The following is a 16,799-nucleotide window of genomic DNA, read 5'->3' on the forward strand; positions in this document are numbered from 1 at the left end:
TAAAGGCCTTTTGAGATGGCGATGCCTGTCTACCTAAAATCGGCACAGCTGAACCCTAGATCCGATAACGATATCAGCAAAAGCCTAAAAAAAGTATGCAGAACGGCACTGTTGCCCTGAGAGCAGAAGGGTTGGTGCGCCTTGATGCAACAACGAAAGAAGGATGGCAACACCGCCACTTTGAAGTTCTCACACCAGACAGGGCCGGTATTTTGTAGCGATGCCTTATGACTTAATTCTATACTAGTCTTATCATCCACCGCTCACGGCCGGCTGATCCCGTTGATAACGCGAGCGAACCGTCGCTCTGACCACTGACAAAGCGCGATAAGCGCGAAAAGGCATTAGCACCGTAAAGGCATCGTTACAAAATACCGACCTAGCTACCGGTGACGTCATAGATTATGACGGCGTCTGCACCTGCCAGGATAACTTTCTGTTGTCGTTAAAATCGGCTAATTTGCATTTTAAGGGAGCCAAACACTGAACTTGGCAACTTTCGAGAACTTCTACTGCGAAACACGAAGGACCCACAGTACGAGAAATTACTTCAGCGTGCTGGGGTTTCGTCGCGACATGAAAAAAAGAAAAAGAAAAAAAAACATTTGGCTTTCATTTTCTCTTCTAATAATCGACCTCCTACTGCGAAATTAACGAAAATGTAGTTTTGAAAGAACACTTTATCAGTCGAAGCTGATAAAGTGTTTCTCTTTAAGCGCGGTCCACGGGCGCGTTCCACCCCCATCGGAACGCGGCCGGCACCCGCGACCGTGTGCTCAGCAGCACAGCCACCGTCTGCTACACGTGAACGGCGTTGGCAGAGATGCGGGCTACGTTTGCGAGAGAGGTGCGACGCGATCTAGACGTCAGCGGATGTTTTGTTGTCTTTGGCGAGCAGTCAACTCTCGTTGCCGAGGGTGGCCGCCATTCGGAGCAGGAAGACGACAGCGCCGTCACTGCGCGATCGAGACAGGCCTGGGAGGGCAGCAACCGCTGCGCGACCTCTCCGGGCCGAGCGGTTCGCGGCGGAGCAACGCACCTTCGGGGAGGTTTCCCGAGCGTTGCAGCACAGCAAAACCAAAGCGAGGGAACGAACGCCGCGCGCACGCGGAACACAAACCCACTGTACGCCCGTCTGTGTACGGTGGGAGGAGGGAGCCCAGGTGCGCGGCGCACGAGTGCCGTGTGACACTCTCCTCCTCTCCAGCAACTCCTCTCCTTCCTGGTGGCGTTTTGACGGCTCCCCACGCCGACGGCGGCTTCCTGCGGCGCGCTCTTCGCGTCTGGCATCGACGACGCGGACGGCCTCGTTTTCCGCCTTCAACGACGACGTCTGGCCGACTGACGGTGTCTTCTCCCCGTGCGCGAGGCCTGGCGCGAGGCGCTTCAGACCGCAGTTTCGGGTTCGTGCGTCGACCGACGTGGCTGGAAACTACACACGCAACCCGTGGTGTCGAGTGGTCAGTATATTCCCAGTGGCTGCGAGTTGCCTCGGTGAAATCGCGAGCGGGACGACAAGAAAACGCCGGCTGCGATCGATAGCCCGGAGCGAGAGGCAAGTGTGGCCCGGAAGTTTGGCCAGGGAGCGGAAGTGGCGTTATCACGACGCGCGGCGTTCGTTTCGAACGCGGCGCTACGATACCACGGCGTAGGCCTCTGTTGTAAGAGACGCTTACGGCGTTGCACTTTTCTCTTCAATATTCTTCCTTTAAAAGTCACATACTCTGTTGTACGCTTTCGAGAGATATACTGGTTTTGTTTGCGGTAGCTAGCAAGATCCACATTCAACAGCCTTTTCTATGAAAATGTGAGGTAGGACTTGAAGGAACTTCAAAGTCTTGGTGCACATACATTTTTATGTACTAGCTGATGTTGACCTTTGAAGAAAGCAAAACAAGAAAATAATGAGCCATTTCACTCTGTGAAGGTGGATGACCGGCAAAGCTGTTTAGCACACGACCGCATATAGTCCGGACTATATGCGGCCTCCCCATTGCAACAGAAGGGAAGTGAAATTCAAAATGGAGAACGACAACTTGTCTTTCTCGTTTGTTTATATACCTCCACCACGGGAGAGCGGAAGGAAAGGAAACTAGATATGCAAGAGCTTGGCACGCAGACAAAGAGAGGGCGGTGCGAACGTAGACATGGCCGATGCAGGCTGCACAGCAGCAAATTTTTGAGAAACCTCTATTATCTACTTGGGAGTGTACTCATTTGAAAATGGTGCCTATTGATAACTAATGGCGTTTTTCACTGGTCGATCTGGAGCAAGATTTCTTGCTCCACGGCTGCGAATCCGAATTTCACTGGTCGATCTGGAGCGGGTTCGCGCTTTTCACTGGTCGTTTCGGATCAACTCGCTCCGCGCCGGATCGCTCTCACTTGCTCCGCTGCCGAGGCGCGGATTCGGGCGGAAATAGGACGAAAGGATACGTCACTTCCGCTCGGTGGGGGACGGCGATCTTGGTGGCCATATAAACATGCAGAGCGGAAGTTGATTTTTGTGATGTGTGTGCGCAGACTTCCGGTACGATCCAGCGCGGAGCATTTTCGCTCTCCGCTGGCAGATTAGGGTTGGTGAATTGCGAGCGCTCGCTCCAGGATTTCGGCGGCCGCTCCAGATCGACCAGTGAAAAACGTCATAATCTACTCAAAATACATATCCGAGGGACGCCGACGAGCCAGCTGTGGAAGGCAGTGGCACGAGTGCATTCATGCGGGACCTGCGATTTTGCTTACCCACACGAAAAATCCACCCTAGCCATAAAGAGCTTCGCTGTAAAAAGAAAACCATCGTCACCTTCTGGTTGCAGAGCTCATCAGTCAGTGGGAGGCCCTGGTGAGGGAACTGCAGGACGCCAGCAGCGGCCATGTTCGAGTTGGGTCGACAAGTGACGAGAAGGCCATGCCGAAAGGTGCGTCGAGCCAGGCCGACGTGCTCCAGAGCATTCACACGCTTCGCGAAGAGCTGAGCAACCTTACCGCGCTCGTCAACCGCCCTCACCCAATGGCGATGCCCGAGGGAGACTGTGCCATGCCGCTGTATGACTTCCAGGCTGTCGAACGGAGAGCACAGGAACTCAAGGTAAGGGGGGTTGCTGTGCTTGTCTTGCGCCCCTTCATTAGAGCATTGTTTACCCTACTTTTCCGGGGATTGCATTGTTGGCGGATGGCTCTAACACAATGGAGGAGAACAAGGAGAGTGCAGCACATACGCAGAGGAGGAGGGCGTGATTGGCTGGAACATTTGATGATGTCATGCACATCGGAGGGGGCCATGGTCCAAAGAAAATATGAGGAACACAGCAGGGTAGCCGGAAAGCAACCACTGAATTTGACAATCATGTACCGATAGTTCCTGCTGAAGTTTTGTTTATTTGTTTTTACGTAATGCAGCCCTACAAAGGATGATAAAAGGAGTAGGAACAATAGGGAACTTACTCAGAATAATACATAACAGCAAGAATGTAAAAAAGAACGGAAACAATATATATATTAGAACATGACATAACAGTATCAAGTATGGGGAAAAAAATTTTTACGAGGAAGTGAGAATGCACACAGTGCACAGGGGCATTTTTTTTTTTCTTCCTAGTGTTGATCTACCAAGGCTCTGTGGCACGCTTTTGAGCTTAGAGGGTATCAGACAACCTTAGCTGTATGGCTCGTATTCTTAATTAGTTACTTTCGGAGATGCTTTTACTTTCGCATTATGTGCCGTCCCTAATTGCTCATCCATCCCCTTATTCTTCTTGCTATAGATGTTTGTTTTTCATTTAGCTTTATGAATTTTTTTTTTCGAACAGATTTATAGTAAATTTAAGTAATATTAGTAAGGACCTGAGTAATTAGTCACATTCATGCAGCTGGTTGCTTCAAGAGTGAGCCATATTGTATACCCTTCTGAAGAACTGCTGTTTGACAAACTGCAAGATGTTTTCACTAAAACAGAAATTCTTGAAAGTTTCTTTCATGAAGCATCACTGTTGCATGTCACACGAGAAGCTGTGCATATTTTCTAACCAAAAAGCTGTTATTAATTGAACAAAAAAGCCATTGATTAGAATAACCACACACCAAAGCTCAGGCGCTGCTGTTGTCAGCATCTCTTTGTGATCTCCTTGGGCATGCAATGTAGAAAAGTTGTCTGCTACTTGCTGGCTAGCTTTTGGCAAACAACTGAGCCACAAGTTGCAGCAACTCTTGTGTGCGGGATAAAGGAACAGTACTTTCGAACGGAGGACAGGAGACAACAGACACTTTGTTTTCTTCCTGTTCTGCTTGTCTCACTCTAAAATGCTGTTTCTTCACCAATCAATAATGTACCAACCATTCGAGTCATTAGCACACTTGTTAGGTACATCTTTCTTGTGCAGTTTTCTCATAAGGCAAACAGCTATTTAATCACTCGGCCTATTGTCACACGATACATCAGACAGCAGGGGTGCTGTCCTGTGCAGAAACCCTCCTGATATAACTATTCTGCAGGCATTGTACAACAGCCCGAGTTAAGTTTTTTTTTTTGTGTGTGTGTGTGTGTGTGTGTGCAGGTGGCGCTGGCTTCACTGCACGATATCCGCGACGCCCTGTTGGAAGTGAAAGTGAAAGCCCACCGGCTTGGTGCTAGCGGCTGCGGTGAAGATGTTGATTTGGCCATTGGGAAGCACATCCAGGCCCTGTACTGCCAGTGGGATGACGCCTACGAACAGTTGAGTGTTGCAGCACCTTTTGTTTGTGACCACACATGCACACACACAAGGAAGAAGTGGCTTTGTGCCAGTACTGTGAGTCTAATGCTTCTGAACAGACTCGAGCTAAAGCTGAGTAGCTAGCGTTTACGACCTTCTATGTACCTGACAATATGTTAGCGGGAAAGTCACCAGGCTAAGGCAGTCACATTGAAGTCAACCCTCGATATGGATGTAACGAAGTACATCTAAAACCTTTATCGCGATATCAGCACCTAAATAATATGTGTTTATAACGAAGTTTCACTATATGAAAAGCAGGGGAACCTCTGGAGCCGGCCCAAAGCATAGCAATATGTCAAGATGAATGTGCGAAATTACAGATGTCCTTGCCTTCCGTTCTTACATCTCTTACCATTTATCTGAGTGTTGGCTTCATACTGATAAGTTGCAAGTCATGCTGGTACATCTGAAAGAGCATACGCTGGCTGTAATGTTTTGAGGCACTTGGTTGAGAAATACTTAACTCTTAATGCTTGAAGTTACAACTGAGAGAGTCATAGTGAATGTATAAAAATCGCCTTGCAAAGGGAATATCTGCTTTTGGGGAGCGTTGTGTGACATAGCTTTTCCTATATATCAACTGTGTCAAACATCAGTATAATGAACACTGATATAACGAAATATTGACATTAAACTTCTTTACAAGCATGTGGCAAATATGTGTGTGACGAATAATGGATATAACGAAGGTATTTTCACAATGAGTACGACTCGTTGTGAAGCACAGTAGTTGTCTTGAGCACAGTATTTTCTTTTGTCCTTCCTTGCAAAGCTTAGCTGCCTGCAACAGATCCCAATGCATTGAATTCTTTATTACCATGGCACTATGATCATGGTTTCTTTATTTCTTTTGCTCTGTAGTCGTTTTTCTGCCGAGCATATTTTCTGACTTTCTAATCTTCTGCAATCCCTCCTTGACCAGTGGCGTGCTCATCTTTCTACGACAGCAGGGTTAATTTGCTTTGCTCATAATGATTTGGTTGTGTGAGTGTTGCTACGTAAAACATTTAATGGAATAGAGCAAGAATTAAATAACTAGGAAAACTGAAATCAGTTACCTTTCTCTGCACAAGAATGCAGCAGTTATCTGTTTAATTAAATTATGGGGTTTTACGTACCATAACCACGATCTTCTTATAAGGCACACCGTTGTGGGGGACTCCGGAATAATTTGGACTACCTGGGGTCCTTTAACGCACCTAAATCTAAGTACACGGGTGTCTTCTGCATTTCGCCCCCATCGAAATGCGGCCGCCGTGGCTGGGATTTGATCCCGCGACCTCTTGCTTAGCAGCCCGACACCATAGCCACTAAGCAACCACGGCGGGTAGCAGTTATCCGTTATGATCGTAATACCTAGGCACTCTTTACATCTCGAGGATGTGTGGGCTAAGCACTTTCAAGGAGAGCCTCATTTAGCTTTTCGAGAATAGTTGTTGCTGCCTGGATAAAATCCTAAGAATAACAAAACCGACTTAAAGGGACAAAGGAGAAAAGTAAGTTGAACTCTGTATCAGTAAATTATTAGTGGGTTAGCAAAAAAAAAATAGAAAAGAAGAAAACAGCCAATTTTCATGACTTTTGGTTTCACTTGCTGAGCACACCCGTCTTGTTTCGCTTGCTTTAGAAGCAAACGCTGGAACAGCTTCGAGTGCCAACAGCACAGCCTTTGTTCGGAGGAAGCTAAAAACTACACTCTCACTCTTCCTTGATGAGAGAAAATTGTTTCTTTGTTGGAAATTTCTGAGTACGTAACCAGCTTCAGCAGCCTCTAGTTCTTTCAGCGTTTGTTGTCGATTTTGACGGCTAGCTCAAATCCCGAAAGTGACAAGCGCTGAGAGAGAGGCACCTTATTCAGCAAAGCCCCTAAATGTCCGGGGCATGTGCGGGAGCCCCTAGCACTTGCTACACGTTGCGTATGTGAGCTAGGCGCTCTTGCGGTGCCTCCTGTGGTTACGAACGCAGACGCGTCTTTTCTTTCCGAGATTGAACGCGAACTGACGACAATGAGAGCACGGACAGTGCACGCCAGAGAGTCCTTGTCCCATGTGTTTCCCGGCTATAAAGACGTTTTCTTGCGGCCCGTTTCTCAGCTTGGAGAGCGAGAGATGCCTCTCGGAGGCTGCATGCTGTGCCCACACTACACCTGCACTCGTGCACGCGCACGTTCTACGGGGAAAGTGCCCTCCGCGGGCTCGATCGCTAAAACAGGGGGAACGGTCTGCTAGGATGAGGTCTGCTAGGTGTGCGCGCCTGTGTAAATCTTCGCGCGCGCAACAGCGGCGTGTGAGAATTACGCGGCAGTGGCCGGGGGGCGGAACGGGTTAATTAGGTTAATGCCACATTGCGCGCGCCTCGCGGCGCGAGCATGCCCACCTACAAGCACGCTGCAGATGTCCTATGTAGTCGCGAAGTGAGTCTTTAATTAGACCGGCGCGACGGCCGTCACGAATCCCAGCCGAACCGGCACAACACTCGGCCTGCAGGCGTCGTTCGAGTGCAGTGCGCTCACGAGGCGCCAGCCGCAACCACGTGCACGCGCCTCCTCCCGCGGCCAAGTCTTTTTTTCCTCCGTACAGGCCTTGCACATGCTACGTACACAGGCGATGCAGTGCGCGCGTCGCACACACCGGGAAAGGAGACGCGTATTTGCGTCCAGCACTCGTCGTCGCGCGCGAGCAGGAAAAGTGGCCCCGCGGCGCGGGCCGTTTGCGCCGCCGCTCAGCTTCTGAGACACGTTTTGGCATCGAGGGCCGTCGTTTCTGCGTAGCTTTGGCATAGTCTCCGAAGTCTTTCTTTGGTCCATTTCTTTTTCAGCTTTATTTTGTATCGTACCTTTTGCCGTTGCGGAAGAATGCCGAACGTCTATATTTGGGGCGCGCGAAAATGCGAGAAAGAGATGAGTAACGGAGCGGCACATCTTCACCCCTGTGCTACAGTCGAACGGGTCTTCGAGGTGGGCGCTGGACTAAGTTGCGACTGACGTGTGAACTCCAAGTATACCGCTGTCCGTTTTATGCCGTTCTGTCTCGCTACTGCTTACTGGTTTGTGGTGTTTTTATCTCGGCAATGAAAAGTGGACATGTCTTCTTTTTCTCGCTTGAGGTGCGGTACTATAGTTTAGCGCCTCGCCCAATGAACGTCACATGTGAGCAGCAACAACTTGATTTGGGCGATTTGATCCATCTTGAGTATAACTTGAAGCAGCGCGAACAAGACGATAGCAACCGAAAACAAACACAACAGGGCGAGCGCTGAACTGCCATCTGCAAAATGTATTGAAGGAACAACCAGCTTTATAATAAAACACGTCAAAAGCACCAACAAGAACCAAACGTTTAAGGGGTATGCGTACTAGGCGTACAAGTACATGTGTTTATCTAGAAAATTTGTCGCAAGTTTTGTTAGACTGAGTGACGCTGCGCTGACACATATTTCTTGTGCTTTAGCAATGCATATAAGCTTCTACAAAATATCTTTCTTTTGTGCGTTTAGAGTTCATGAGCATTGCAACAAATGTGCATGTACTCTAGTGCTCAGTGACACTATAGGTTTCTGAAGCACGCAAATAATCGTCGGGCTGATACTACGATACAGTGAAACGCATTTTAGAAAGTTGAACGTGGTGATCCTTGTCCTTGAAAAAACACTAGTTCTGTTAAGTAAGAAAAAAAAAGAAGGTAACTAATATGAGTCCCCAGCATTGCTCTGCACTGCACCTTCACAGCATGCGTAGCTGCAGTGCAGTGAACATGTAGCGCTGAGCATTACGTACTGAGCAGAAACAGAAGGACCGACTTCTTCCTTATTTCTTTAACCGAGCTTTCCTGCAATAAATTCCGCAGTAAAGTCTGTTGCACCAGCTCCGTATTTGTACAAATCGGCCGCCTCAGTGCGAAGCTTACTCCTGTATGTGCAGCACAAAAGTTTTGCTCAGACAACCTTAGAGTGTTATAATTATCACAGCCCGACTGAGCTGTAGGACTGCGAACTGCTGTTTATTTTTGTTACCCGACTCTGCGATTTTTCGAGCCGTGCATTTAACACGACCATTTTCGACTACGATGAGATCTCATTCAATTAATAAGGTTTAAAGATGCAGGGGTACGCGTGCGAATACTGCCGTTATTTGCTGTAGCATCCTGTACCATATTGCTTTCCGAACACGTTGCTGGCCATCTCAATCGGCCATGTCAAGACCGCCCGCAAGAGGTTCGCCGGAGCTACTAGATGCACCTGTTAACAGGAAAGTGTTCCTACTTCAATGGACAATAAAGAGGATAGCTGGGCCGCATTATAGTGAATCACGATTCTGCAATAGCAACGTGGCTCTTACCCTGAGAAAAGGAGCAGGATCGCTATGAGCTAAAAAAGACGCAAGTACGGGTGGCGATGCGGTGTCTTGAACTAGTTCATACGCACGTCGTATTGAGCATGTGCTTTGATGCGGCAGTGCAGCGCTCCTCTTTCATTCGTTCGTTCGTTCGTTCGGGCCATCCGTTTACATTGACACATTTGACAATCATTTTCGATGGTTTCTGCACAATTTTCTTTTAAAGAATACCTTACTGGCCTAAACTGACTTGGGTGTTTCTGTTTGGTGCCTTTATAAGGTAGTTCTGGCGCATATTTTCCAAGTAACGTACGTATAACACACGCAACTCACCCGTGAAAGGATGACGCTGAGTAAGTGTGAAGGTAGGGAAACATGTATGGGGGGGAGAATTTGATACTAAGGCTGCCACCGAAATGCCGCCTTGGCGTCATGGGTAATATCGTGACGTCATGACACAGAGCGAAATTAGCTCACGTCGTGTAGCAATAAATCTAAGGTATGATGACCTTGCTCACAAGGATATAAGCTAAATTGCTGGGCTTGCGTTTGTTCTGCCCTCGCTCGCGTGATGGCTCGCGTATTGACCGCAGGCACAAAGCGAGCCAGCGTGTTATCGTCACCTCCTATGTACCGAAACTGGCTGGTTGAAACCATAGTTTCTTTCAAAAAATTATGGTTGAAAGAATTCTTATATTAGGTTATTCAGGGCGCTCTGGAGCTTGTCCGTGTTTGCTGACGTTTGTACCGTCATTTAAAGGGGTCCCGAACCACTTTTTATCGAAGTCCAGAAATGCATTTGACGTTAAAGCAGACAATTTCAGAAATACTTAGTCGCAGAAAGTACTCCAATGCGTTCTGCAGAAGCGGAGTTATTGGCAAAAATGCCAATAACTCCCGGTCCTTCTTCAATGCCTGGCACTGCAAAGGTTACGGCGTAGCGGGGTGGTGCCCACAATGGTCCCGCCTACTAAACGTCACCGTGGCGCGCTGTTCAAATTTGATTTTGTTTGTTCAAATAGACGCTACCAGTTCCGATTTTGGCGCCTACGGCGTGCCCAACTCAAATCATATCCCTCAGCTGACTGTTAAATTTACGGTGTCTTATCCCTTTGTTGTGCTACAGTGCACTAGATAGTTACGCGCGGTTATTCTCGCACCGAGTGACACGAATAGCACTTTTCCTTTTGCCCTTATCTCTACTACAATCGCACAATTTAAGAGGGTTGAACAAACTTGGTGTTCGCTCGTGCGAGTACGTCGGCAGCGCGCACATCGATGGATGCCGCCCTCCGGTTGAAAGGATTCCTAACGTAACGGGCTTCGAGCATGGTGGCGACACACCTCGAGGGTGTGCAACTCGGCAAGCAGACGACCTGGCGCCGCTCAGGCCTTGAGTCACGTCAGCCACAGATACCAATCGGAGCAAAACGCAGGAGCTCTACGCTACGCTGCAGGCGCAACCGTAGTGGCGAACTATGTGCATGATAATGCTGGAGTGCGCGCTCCTGTCTGGCCGTGCTATGTGGTGAGGACCAGCTTTGTCCTGCACCAAGGGATAGTAGCCACCTTTAAATTGGGCATTTTTAGCAATAGCTCAATACTAAGCGAAGTCTGCCAAGGCGTCTAGCCAGGAGCGTCCTGGGGGGTATTAGAAAATTAAAATATATAATGGGGTTTTACGTGCCAAACCACGATCTGATTATGAGGCACGCCGTAGTGGGGGACTCCGGAATAATTTCGACCACCTGGGGTTCTTTAACGTGCACCTAAATCTAAGTACGCTGGTGTTTTCGCATTTAGTGTTGAGCTTAGTATTTCGAAATGTGGCCGCCGTGGCCGGGATTCGATCCCGCGACCTCGCACTCAGCAGCCGAACACCATAGCCACTGAGCAACCACGGCGGGTTGGGCGGGGTTGAGTTGTGAGTGTCGTGGTCTATCCGAGTTCGACGTCAAACTGCGGGTCGCTCTCTAGCCTACGCCGCCGCTGCTACCAGTGGTAGGAGTTGGAAGTCGTGGCCTCGCCAGCAGTTGTAAGAGTTGGGGTCGTGGCCTCGGCAAAGGGGTAGCTGGCCCATGCCGTCGTCCGCCTCATCCACGCTGACGCTGAAGACGTGGTTGAAGGGAGGAACAGGTTCTCATCGAGAACGAAGAGTACTGGGTTTATTTACATTATTTACATTTAAAAAAATGTCACAGTTTCGCCCTAAGGGCAAAGCAATGAATGCGACAGCAACACAGCAATGTCATACGAAGTAAGGTGAGCGGCTTTGGTAGCAATATGAATTGTAGTAAACATGAGCTGATTAAGTAAGCAGGTGTGCTGCGGCGTAAGCAGACCGACATGAAGAGAGACTCGATGACCACGAGAAGGCGCATGTGAAACGGTGGTGCTGATGAGAAGCGCTTCCCGTGGGCAGCGCGTGCGAAGGGACACACCTGTAGCGCTGCACTGCCGATCCGTGCAGCATTGCATGTGTAGCGTGCGTTGGAAAATGTGGCCCGACTATTACTAACTGAATGAACAAGCGTGGTGTGAGCGCGCACAAACAAACATGAATAGATAACACTGAATGACTGCAGCCAACGACTGTCAAAACGCTGGCAGCGGACGAAGGTACGTGCGGTCTATCGCTGCAACGGAAACTGAGTGGCGAATGCACAGCGCATACAAAGGTCAGAGCCGTGTGGAGATAAGAGACGGTGCGGGCGAGCGACGAGCGCGGTTGTTGGCAGAGTAGAAGTGCGCCCCCCCCCCCCCCCCCCCCGCTCCTTCTGGCGCTGGCTTCCCGCTTCCTTGCTTGCGCGTGGGAGATTGAGTGCGTTCGCTCTCCGTGATAGCGCGCGTCCCCGCACGCGTCCGCTCGGGCATACGGCGCGCGGCGAAGATTTTATCTATACGGAACCTCACGGCGACGGCAGAAATCCGGTAGAAGTGTTCATATAATTGCTATCGCAATAAAAGTAGGAGAACGATACGTCTCCTCAGTCAAACATGACTGGATCGAAGCATTCAAGATCGAAGCACTGCCTACATCTCAGGGCAGATGGGAGAGCACTCCCGATGGCCCCCAAAGTGCGCTTAAAAGCCCTCTCTGTCCAAGCTTCGGTCCCACCATCCTCCAATCGGAGCGTCGAGGGCGAGAGTGCGCATAATCCCCCGGCGCCTTCGTTTCCCGAACACATTCGGAGAAGTGCCCTCGGGCACACACTGCTCACTTCCCCATAAGAAGGAGGGGACACTCGTAGACAGGTGGCTTCGCGCCAGACTTGGAACTGATGCGACTGTTGTTCCTGGAATGGGCCAGCCATCGACGGGTTTGGAGAACGGCCTTGGCGGCCAGCTGGTCTGTCGAGCGGCCGTGAGGAAGCGTCGTAGTAGCGGCCCTTTTCCAAGAGTCTCCTCTTCCTATAGTGTCGAGACACGTACTCTTTGAAAGCTGTAGAGACATGGTGTCGCCGCTGATCTTTCCCGGCGGGACGTTTTTCAGCCTCCCGAAGCGATTCGTGGCAGGTAATCAGGAGATACTTCCAAGATCGCTGTCCCCGCTGGTCGCCGAACGTAACAGCGGTGTTAGAGTTGCTGTATATAGCTCCCGCAGGGAGCCGTAGGTGATATTTTGTATAGGTCCACCTAGTGGACGTGTCCTTTTCGTCTGCTGCGTAAGTGCTGATTGGCTGGGAGCGCCGGTCTCCTTCTGACGCGTAACCCAGCTCAGCAGCTGACGAAATGGACATGCCAAGGGTGGGCACTAGCTACGTACGCCCCCCCCCCCCCCCCCCCTCCCCAGGAGTGAGCGCGCGCCAAAAAGCGTACGTCTGGTTGTTTCGTGTGGTTCGAGGCCAGTTGATGGATCAAAATTAACAGAAATAAAGCGAGACCCGACGGCGACGACAGCGATCGGCAGCAGTGTGGCCAAAGTTTCATTCCTACGCGGGCGGTCGCGGCCGAGCGTCCGCAGACCATAGTCGTACTTACGGAAGTACGGAATTCCTATGGAAATTCGAAACGCAGATTTTCGCTTACTTCAGCCTGTTTATTAAATTCAACTGCGTCAATAAATATACACAGTAGGAAGAAGCGCACAGATTGAAGCTTCCTTCTTGATTAATGTCTGCCGTTGGCCAATTATGGGAATCTGATATATGACGAAATATAGCAGCATGAGAAAAGTGAGAAGAAGACTCCTGTTGAAATGAGAGCGTTTGAGAAGAAGTTGACTTCGCGCTCCGCTTGCGAGCTCCACGTGCCGCGCACGACTGCAAAATTTGGCTGAGATGTTGTCAGCAGCGGATGCTATTCGCGGGCTGTGTTTTTTCATCAAGTCTGGTTCAGGACCCCTTTAAAGCAAAAGAAAGTAACAAGTCGCGAATGTCAGGTCAGTACTAGTGTAATTGCGCCAACGGCTTTCGCCGTCAGTCAACTGCGTCCAAGGCGTTCGAACTGCAAATACTGCGAACAGAGGGCCAGCGCTTTGTTTTTGCCCCCTAGCATCAGTGTAGTTGTATGACCCTCAGCGGGCGGGCGGAAATAAACTGCCCCTAACCTTGACGCGCGCCGCGCCGAACCAGCTCCGCCGTCGGGCTCCTTGCCCGTGCATGCATGCATGCGCGCCCGCCCGCGTCTCGGGTTGGGCCGCGCTTTTTATGTTGCGCTTTCGTTCCTTTGCTCCCCGTTCTTCGCGCGCTCTCGCCGACCTTCTTCAATCCTCGCCTAAGCGCCCGCCCTGGGCTCTCAGCAGTTGGGTGCAGCACTACGCGATACTGATTAGAGATCTGTTACGGTGCGACTGTGCGTATTACTCCGCCCGCAGCCTTTTTTTTTTTTTTTGTATAGCCTCCGAGACAATCGGCATAGTAGGCTTCGATTATGCAGTGGGCCTCATCGAATTTCCTCCTCTAGCTGCCTGCGTGCTGCCAGAACCAGCCAGGACGATTTTGGTCTGGTCTGGAAGTTCAGCGGCCTTGCCATGCTGGTGTAGCATGACTACGTTTATCCCGCGGCCAGCTGTCCCGGCGGCGTATTTCCAATTGCTAGTAGATACAGCGCTCGACCGCTGGCGCCACGCTGCGCAGCTCGCGCGTACCATGTTTCTAGCCGCCGCCGTTGGAACGGAGGAGGCGTTGACGGAGAAAACGCTGGGCTGGTGGTGACTAGCCTGCTGTTGGGATCGGTGGTATTATAAACGCATCAATGTTTTGATGATCCAAATATAATCTCACTATCAGGGAGGGAGCAGTCTACCTGACTGGAGCAGTATTTTTTTTTATTTGGGGTGTTGCTACGGTGCTGCGCTCCGCAACACCCCAACGACCGCCGCTTCGCGTCGGCGCCCGGCACCACGGCTGCCGCCGTGGCACCGGGGTTCAAGCGACCGCGCTGGCGAACAGAGAGGAAAAAAAAGAAAAGATATTAAAAAATTCTAGCCAGAGCGGGATTCGAACCCGCATACCCATGCCCCCAAAGCGAACGCCGTAACCACTCCGCCATACAATCACGCTTCCAATGCTTGCATTCATGCGCACCATATGATTGCGTTCGAGCGCTCTCGGTGAAAGAAACCACCTATAAACGCGGTACGCGCGAGCGGCGCAGCGTGGCGCCAGCGGTCGAGCGCTGTATCTACTAGCAATTGGAGTGTTGCGTCCCGGCGTTCGATTGTGCAAACTTCAGGCACCTTCGGGTTGCCTTGGGATCCAAGTCTACTTGACTTCCTATCAGGACCGCAACTAGCTGGCTGCCAGTGGGCTACCAGAACTCCGAAAATCGAAGAGGCCCATGTCTCGGACTTACTGCAGACCGCCCGCGGCTTCCGGTTTGACTCTGACAGAAAGGCACGTCACAGTAATGTGATCCAGCCGCTAGGGGAGACTGACCGAGGTGGTGTGAGGTTTCAGCCGAAAACACCGTGACCGTAAGTCAATCTCCTGGCTGCCATCGTCTGCTCGTAGCCTCCTCGGTGAAGTCACCTCAGAGATATACTACAACTTCGGAGGCCACGTTGCCGACGCAACCACAAAGCTTGCACAGTGGAATATCGCAGCCTGAGCGCACAGTAAACGTGTTCACGAAGAGCAGTGGTTTACGTCGCTCTCCCTCTCTCTCTTCGTGCCACTTAACTCCACTGTAAGATAGCAGATTATGTGCGAAATTTAAGCGAAATTTCTCCACGAACGCAAACGAAATCACGATCGCACCGCATCGCCTTGCACAAAAAAAAAAAAAAAAGCGCACGCGGATGTCACACGCATAAGTTATGAAAGCAACTCATTAGAGTATGTAAGAAAGCGCAGTTTTGCATGGCGTCACTACATGCGACGCGCGTCTCGGGCATGTGCTTTATCGCAATGCGTCACCACTAATTGTGCACGTTCGAACTTGGCAACAGAATTAAGGGATCAACCTATGTGAACAGCAACCGACGAAGGGGCCACCTCAGCTACCGGCGAGAAACAGCCACATGCAATATGATTAGGGTTCCGCGTTATCGGTGTTTATTTTTGACGAAATTCGGCGGATGTTTCTCGGCATTTATTACTTAAAAAAAAAGAAATCCGATGTTTATCGGCCTTTTTTTTTTTTTTGCTTTACGATTATGCTAAATTCGGAGGTTATTTTTCGTGTTATGAGTGGCGGCGCGTTATAAATAGGGACACCAACCACACAAAAACGCATCCAGAATGCTGAAAGTTACTTTAATCATGTGAAATATTTACAATGCTGTTGGGTCAACACAAGCACGGTAATGCAGCGCGCATTACAGCTTGTTGTAGTACATACGGGAACACTTAACAAGGTGATGGCAGCACCCTTCTTTGTGCCCTTTCCGCTTTGGCGCTATAGAAAGTGTGAGCGCGCACCGCCGGGATAGTGGCGGCCATTGCGATGCATGAAGCCTCCCGGATGAAAAGCGCGCAACAAGGCTTCCAAAATCATCCACGAGTTGCGGCATGTCGTCCGTACCAAGGAGCACCATTTCTCCGACAAGTGCCCTGGTTTCGGAAAGTAGGGGTTAATATTGCCACATGGTGTGGCGGACCAGGGTACTGAACAAGAGGAGAACGAGGTTCATTTTGGCCCCGCGTGTCGACGCTCAGTAAAGAGCTAACGCCTGGAGACTCAGCGTGCACTTCAACAGTGTATACGTGACAATTTTGGTGGTGGTGCTGGGCAAGCTCGACTTGTGCAAGAGGCAGCAAGAACACCGCCGCACAATTGGAGCTGCACAAGCCGGCGAGGCCTCGCTCCAGAACTTGGAAAGCTTCAGGAAAAAGTAATGACTGCGAACACGACAGAAAGAGTGATGCCATGACGCTGCTGAACCCACGAGTGCCGACGGCGTTTCATCGCGACACCTTTTTAAAGACGTGGCTGGCTGCGTTCGAGCGCGTAGCTGCGCCTAACGAGTAACAGCAAACTCGGGAACGTCTGCTTCAGCCTCGAGGATGGTACTCGCACGTGGTTTATGAACTGTGCAAGTTCCAGCGTAAGCTACTGCTCCAGCCCCGATCGTAGGCCGGAAAAAATGTAGGCAGTCATTTGCAGACTCATTTGCACGGCGCTGACACACCATGGAATTCGGAAGTCCGTGCTGATGAAAATCTTCTGTGCTGAAAGTGCTGATACCGACCAAGACACCCTCGAACCGCGTCTTTCAACTTTTTCGGGCCGGTGCTGCTTTCAGACAAAACCGAAACGTAAAAAAAAAA

The 16,799-nt window shown here is 50.3% G+C and overlaps 1 protein-coding gene across 1 annotated transcript in view; it reads left to right on the forward strand.

Annotated features, from left to right (window-relative positions):
• The window catches only part of LOC119458425 (uncharacterized), a 129,676-nt gene that overhangs the window by 101,581 nt on the left and 11,296 nt on the right, over positions 1-16,799 (forward strand). Inside the window, exons 19-20 of the mRNA XM_049670856.1 lie at positions 2,817-3,088; positions 4,554-4,733. Of these exons, the coding sequence (XP_049526813.1) occupies positions 2,817-3,088; positions 4,554-4,733 (452 nt within the window). The remainder of the gene's footprint in view (positions 1-2,816; positions 3,089-4,553; positions 4,734-16,799) is intronic.

The sequence above is a fragment of the Dermacentor silvarum genome, chromosome 7 (assembly GCF_013339745.2).
Source record: "Dermacentor silvarum isolate Dsil-2018 chromosome 7, BIME_Dsil_1.4, whole genome shotgun sequence".
Classification (NCBI taxonomy): Eukaryota; Metazoa; Arthropoda; class Arachnida; order Ixodida; family Ixodidae; genus Dermacentor; species Dermacentor silvarum.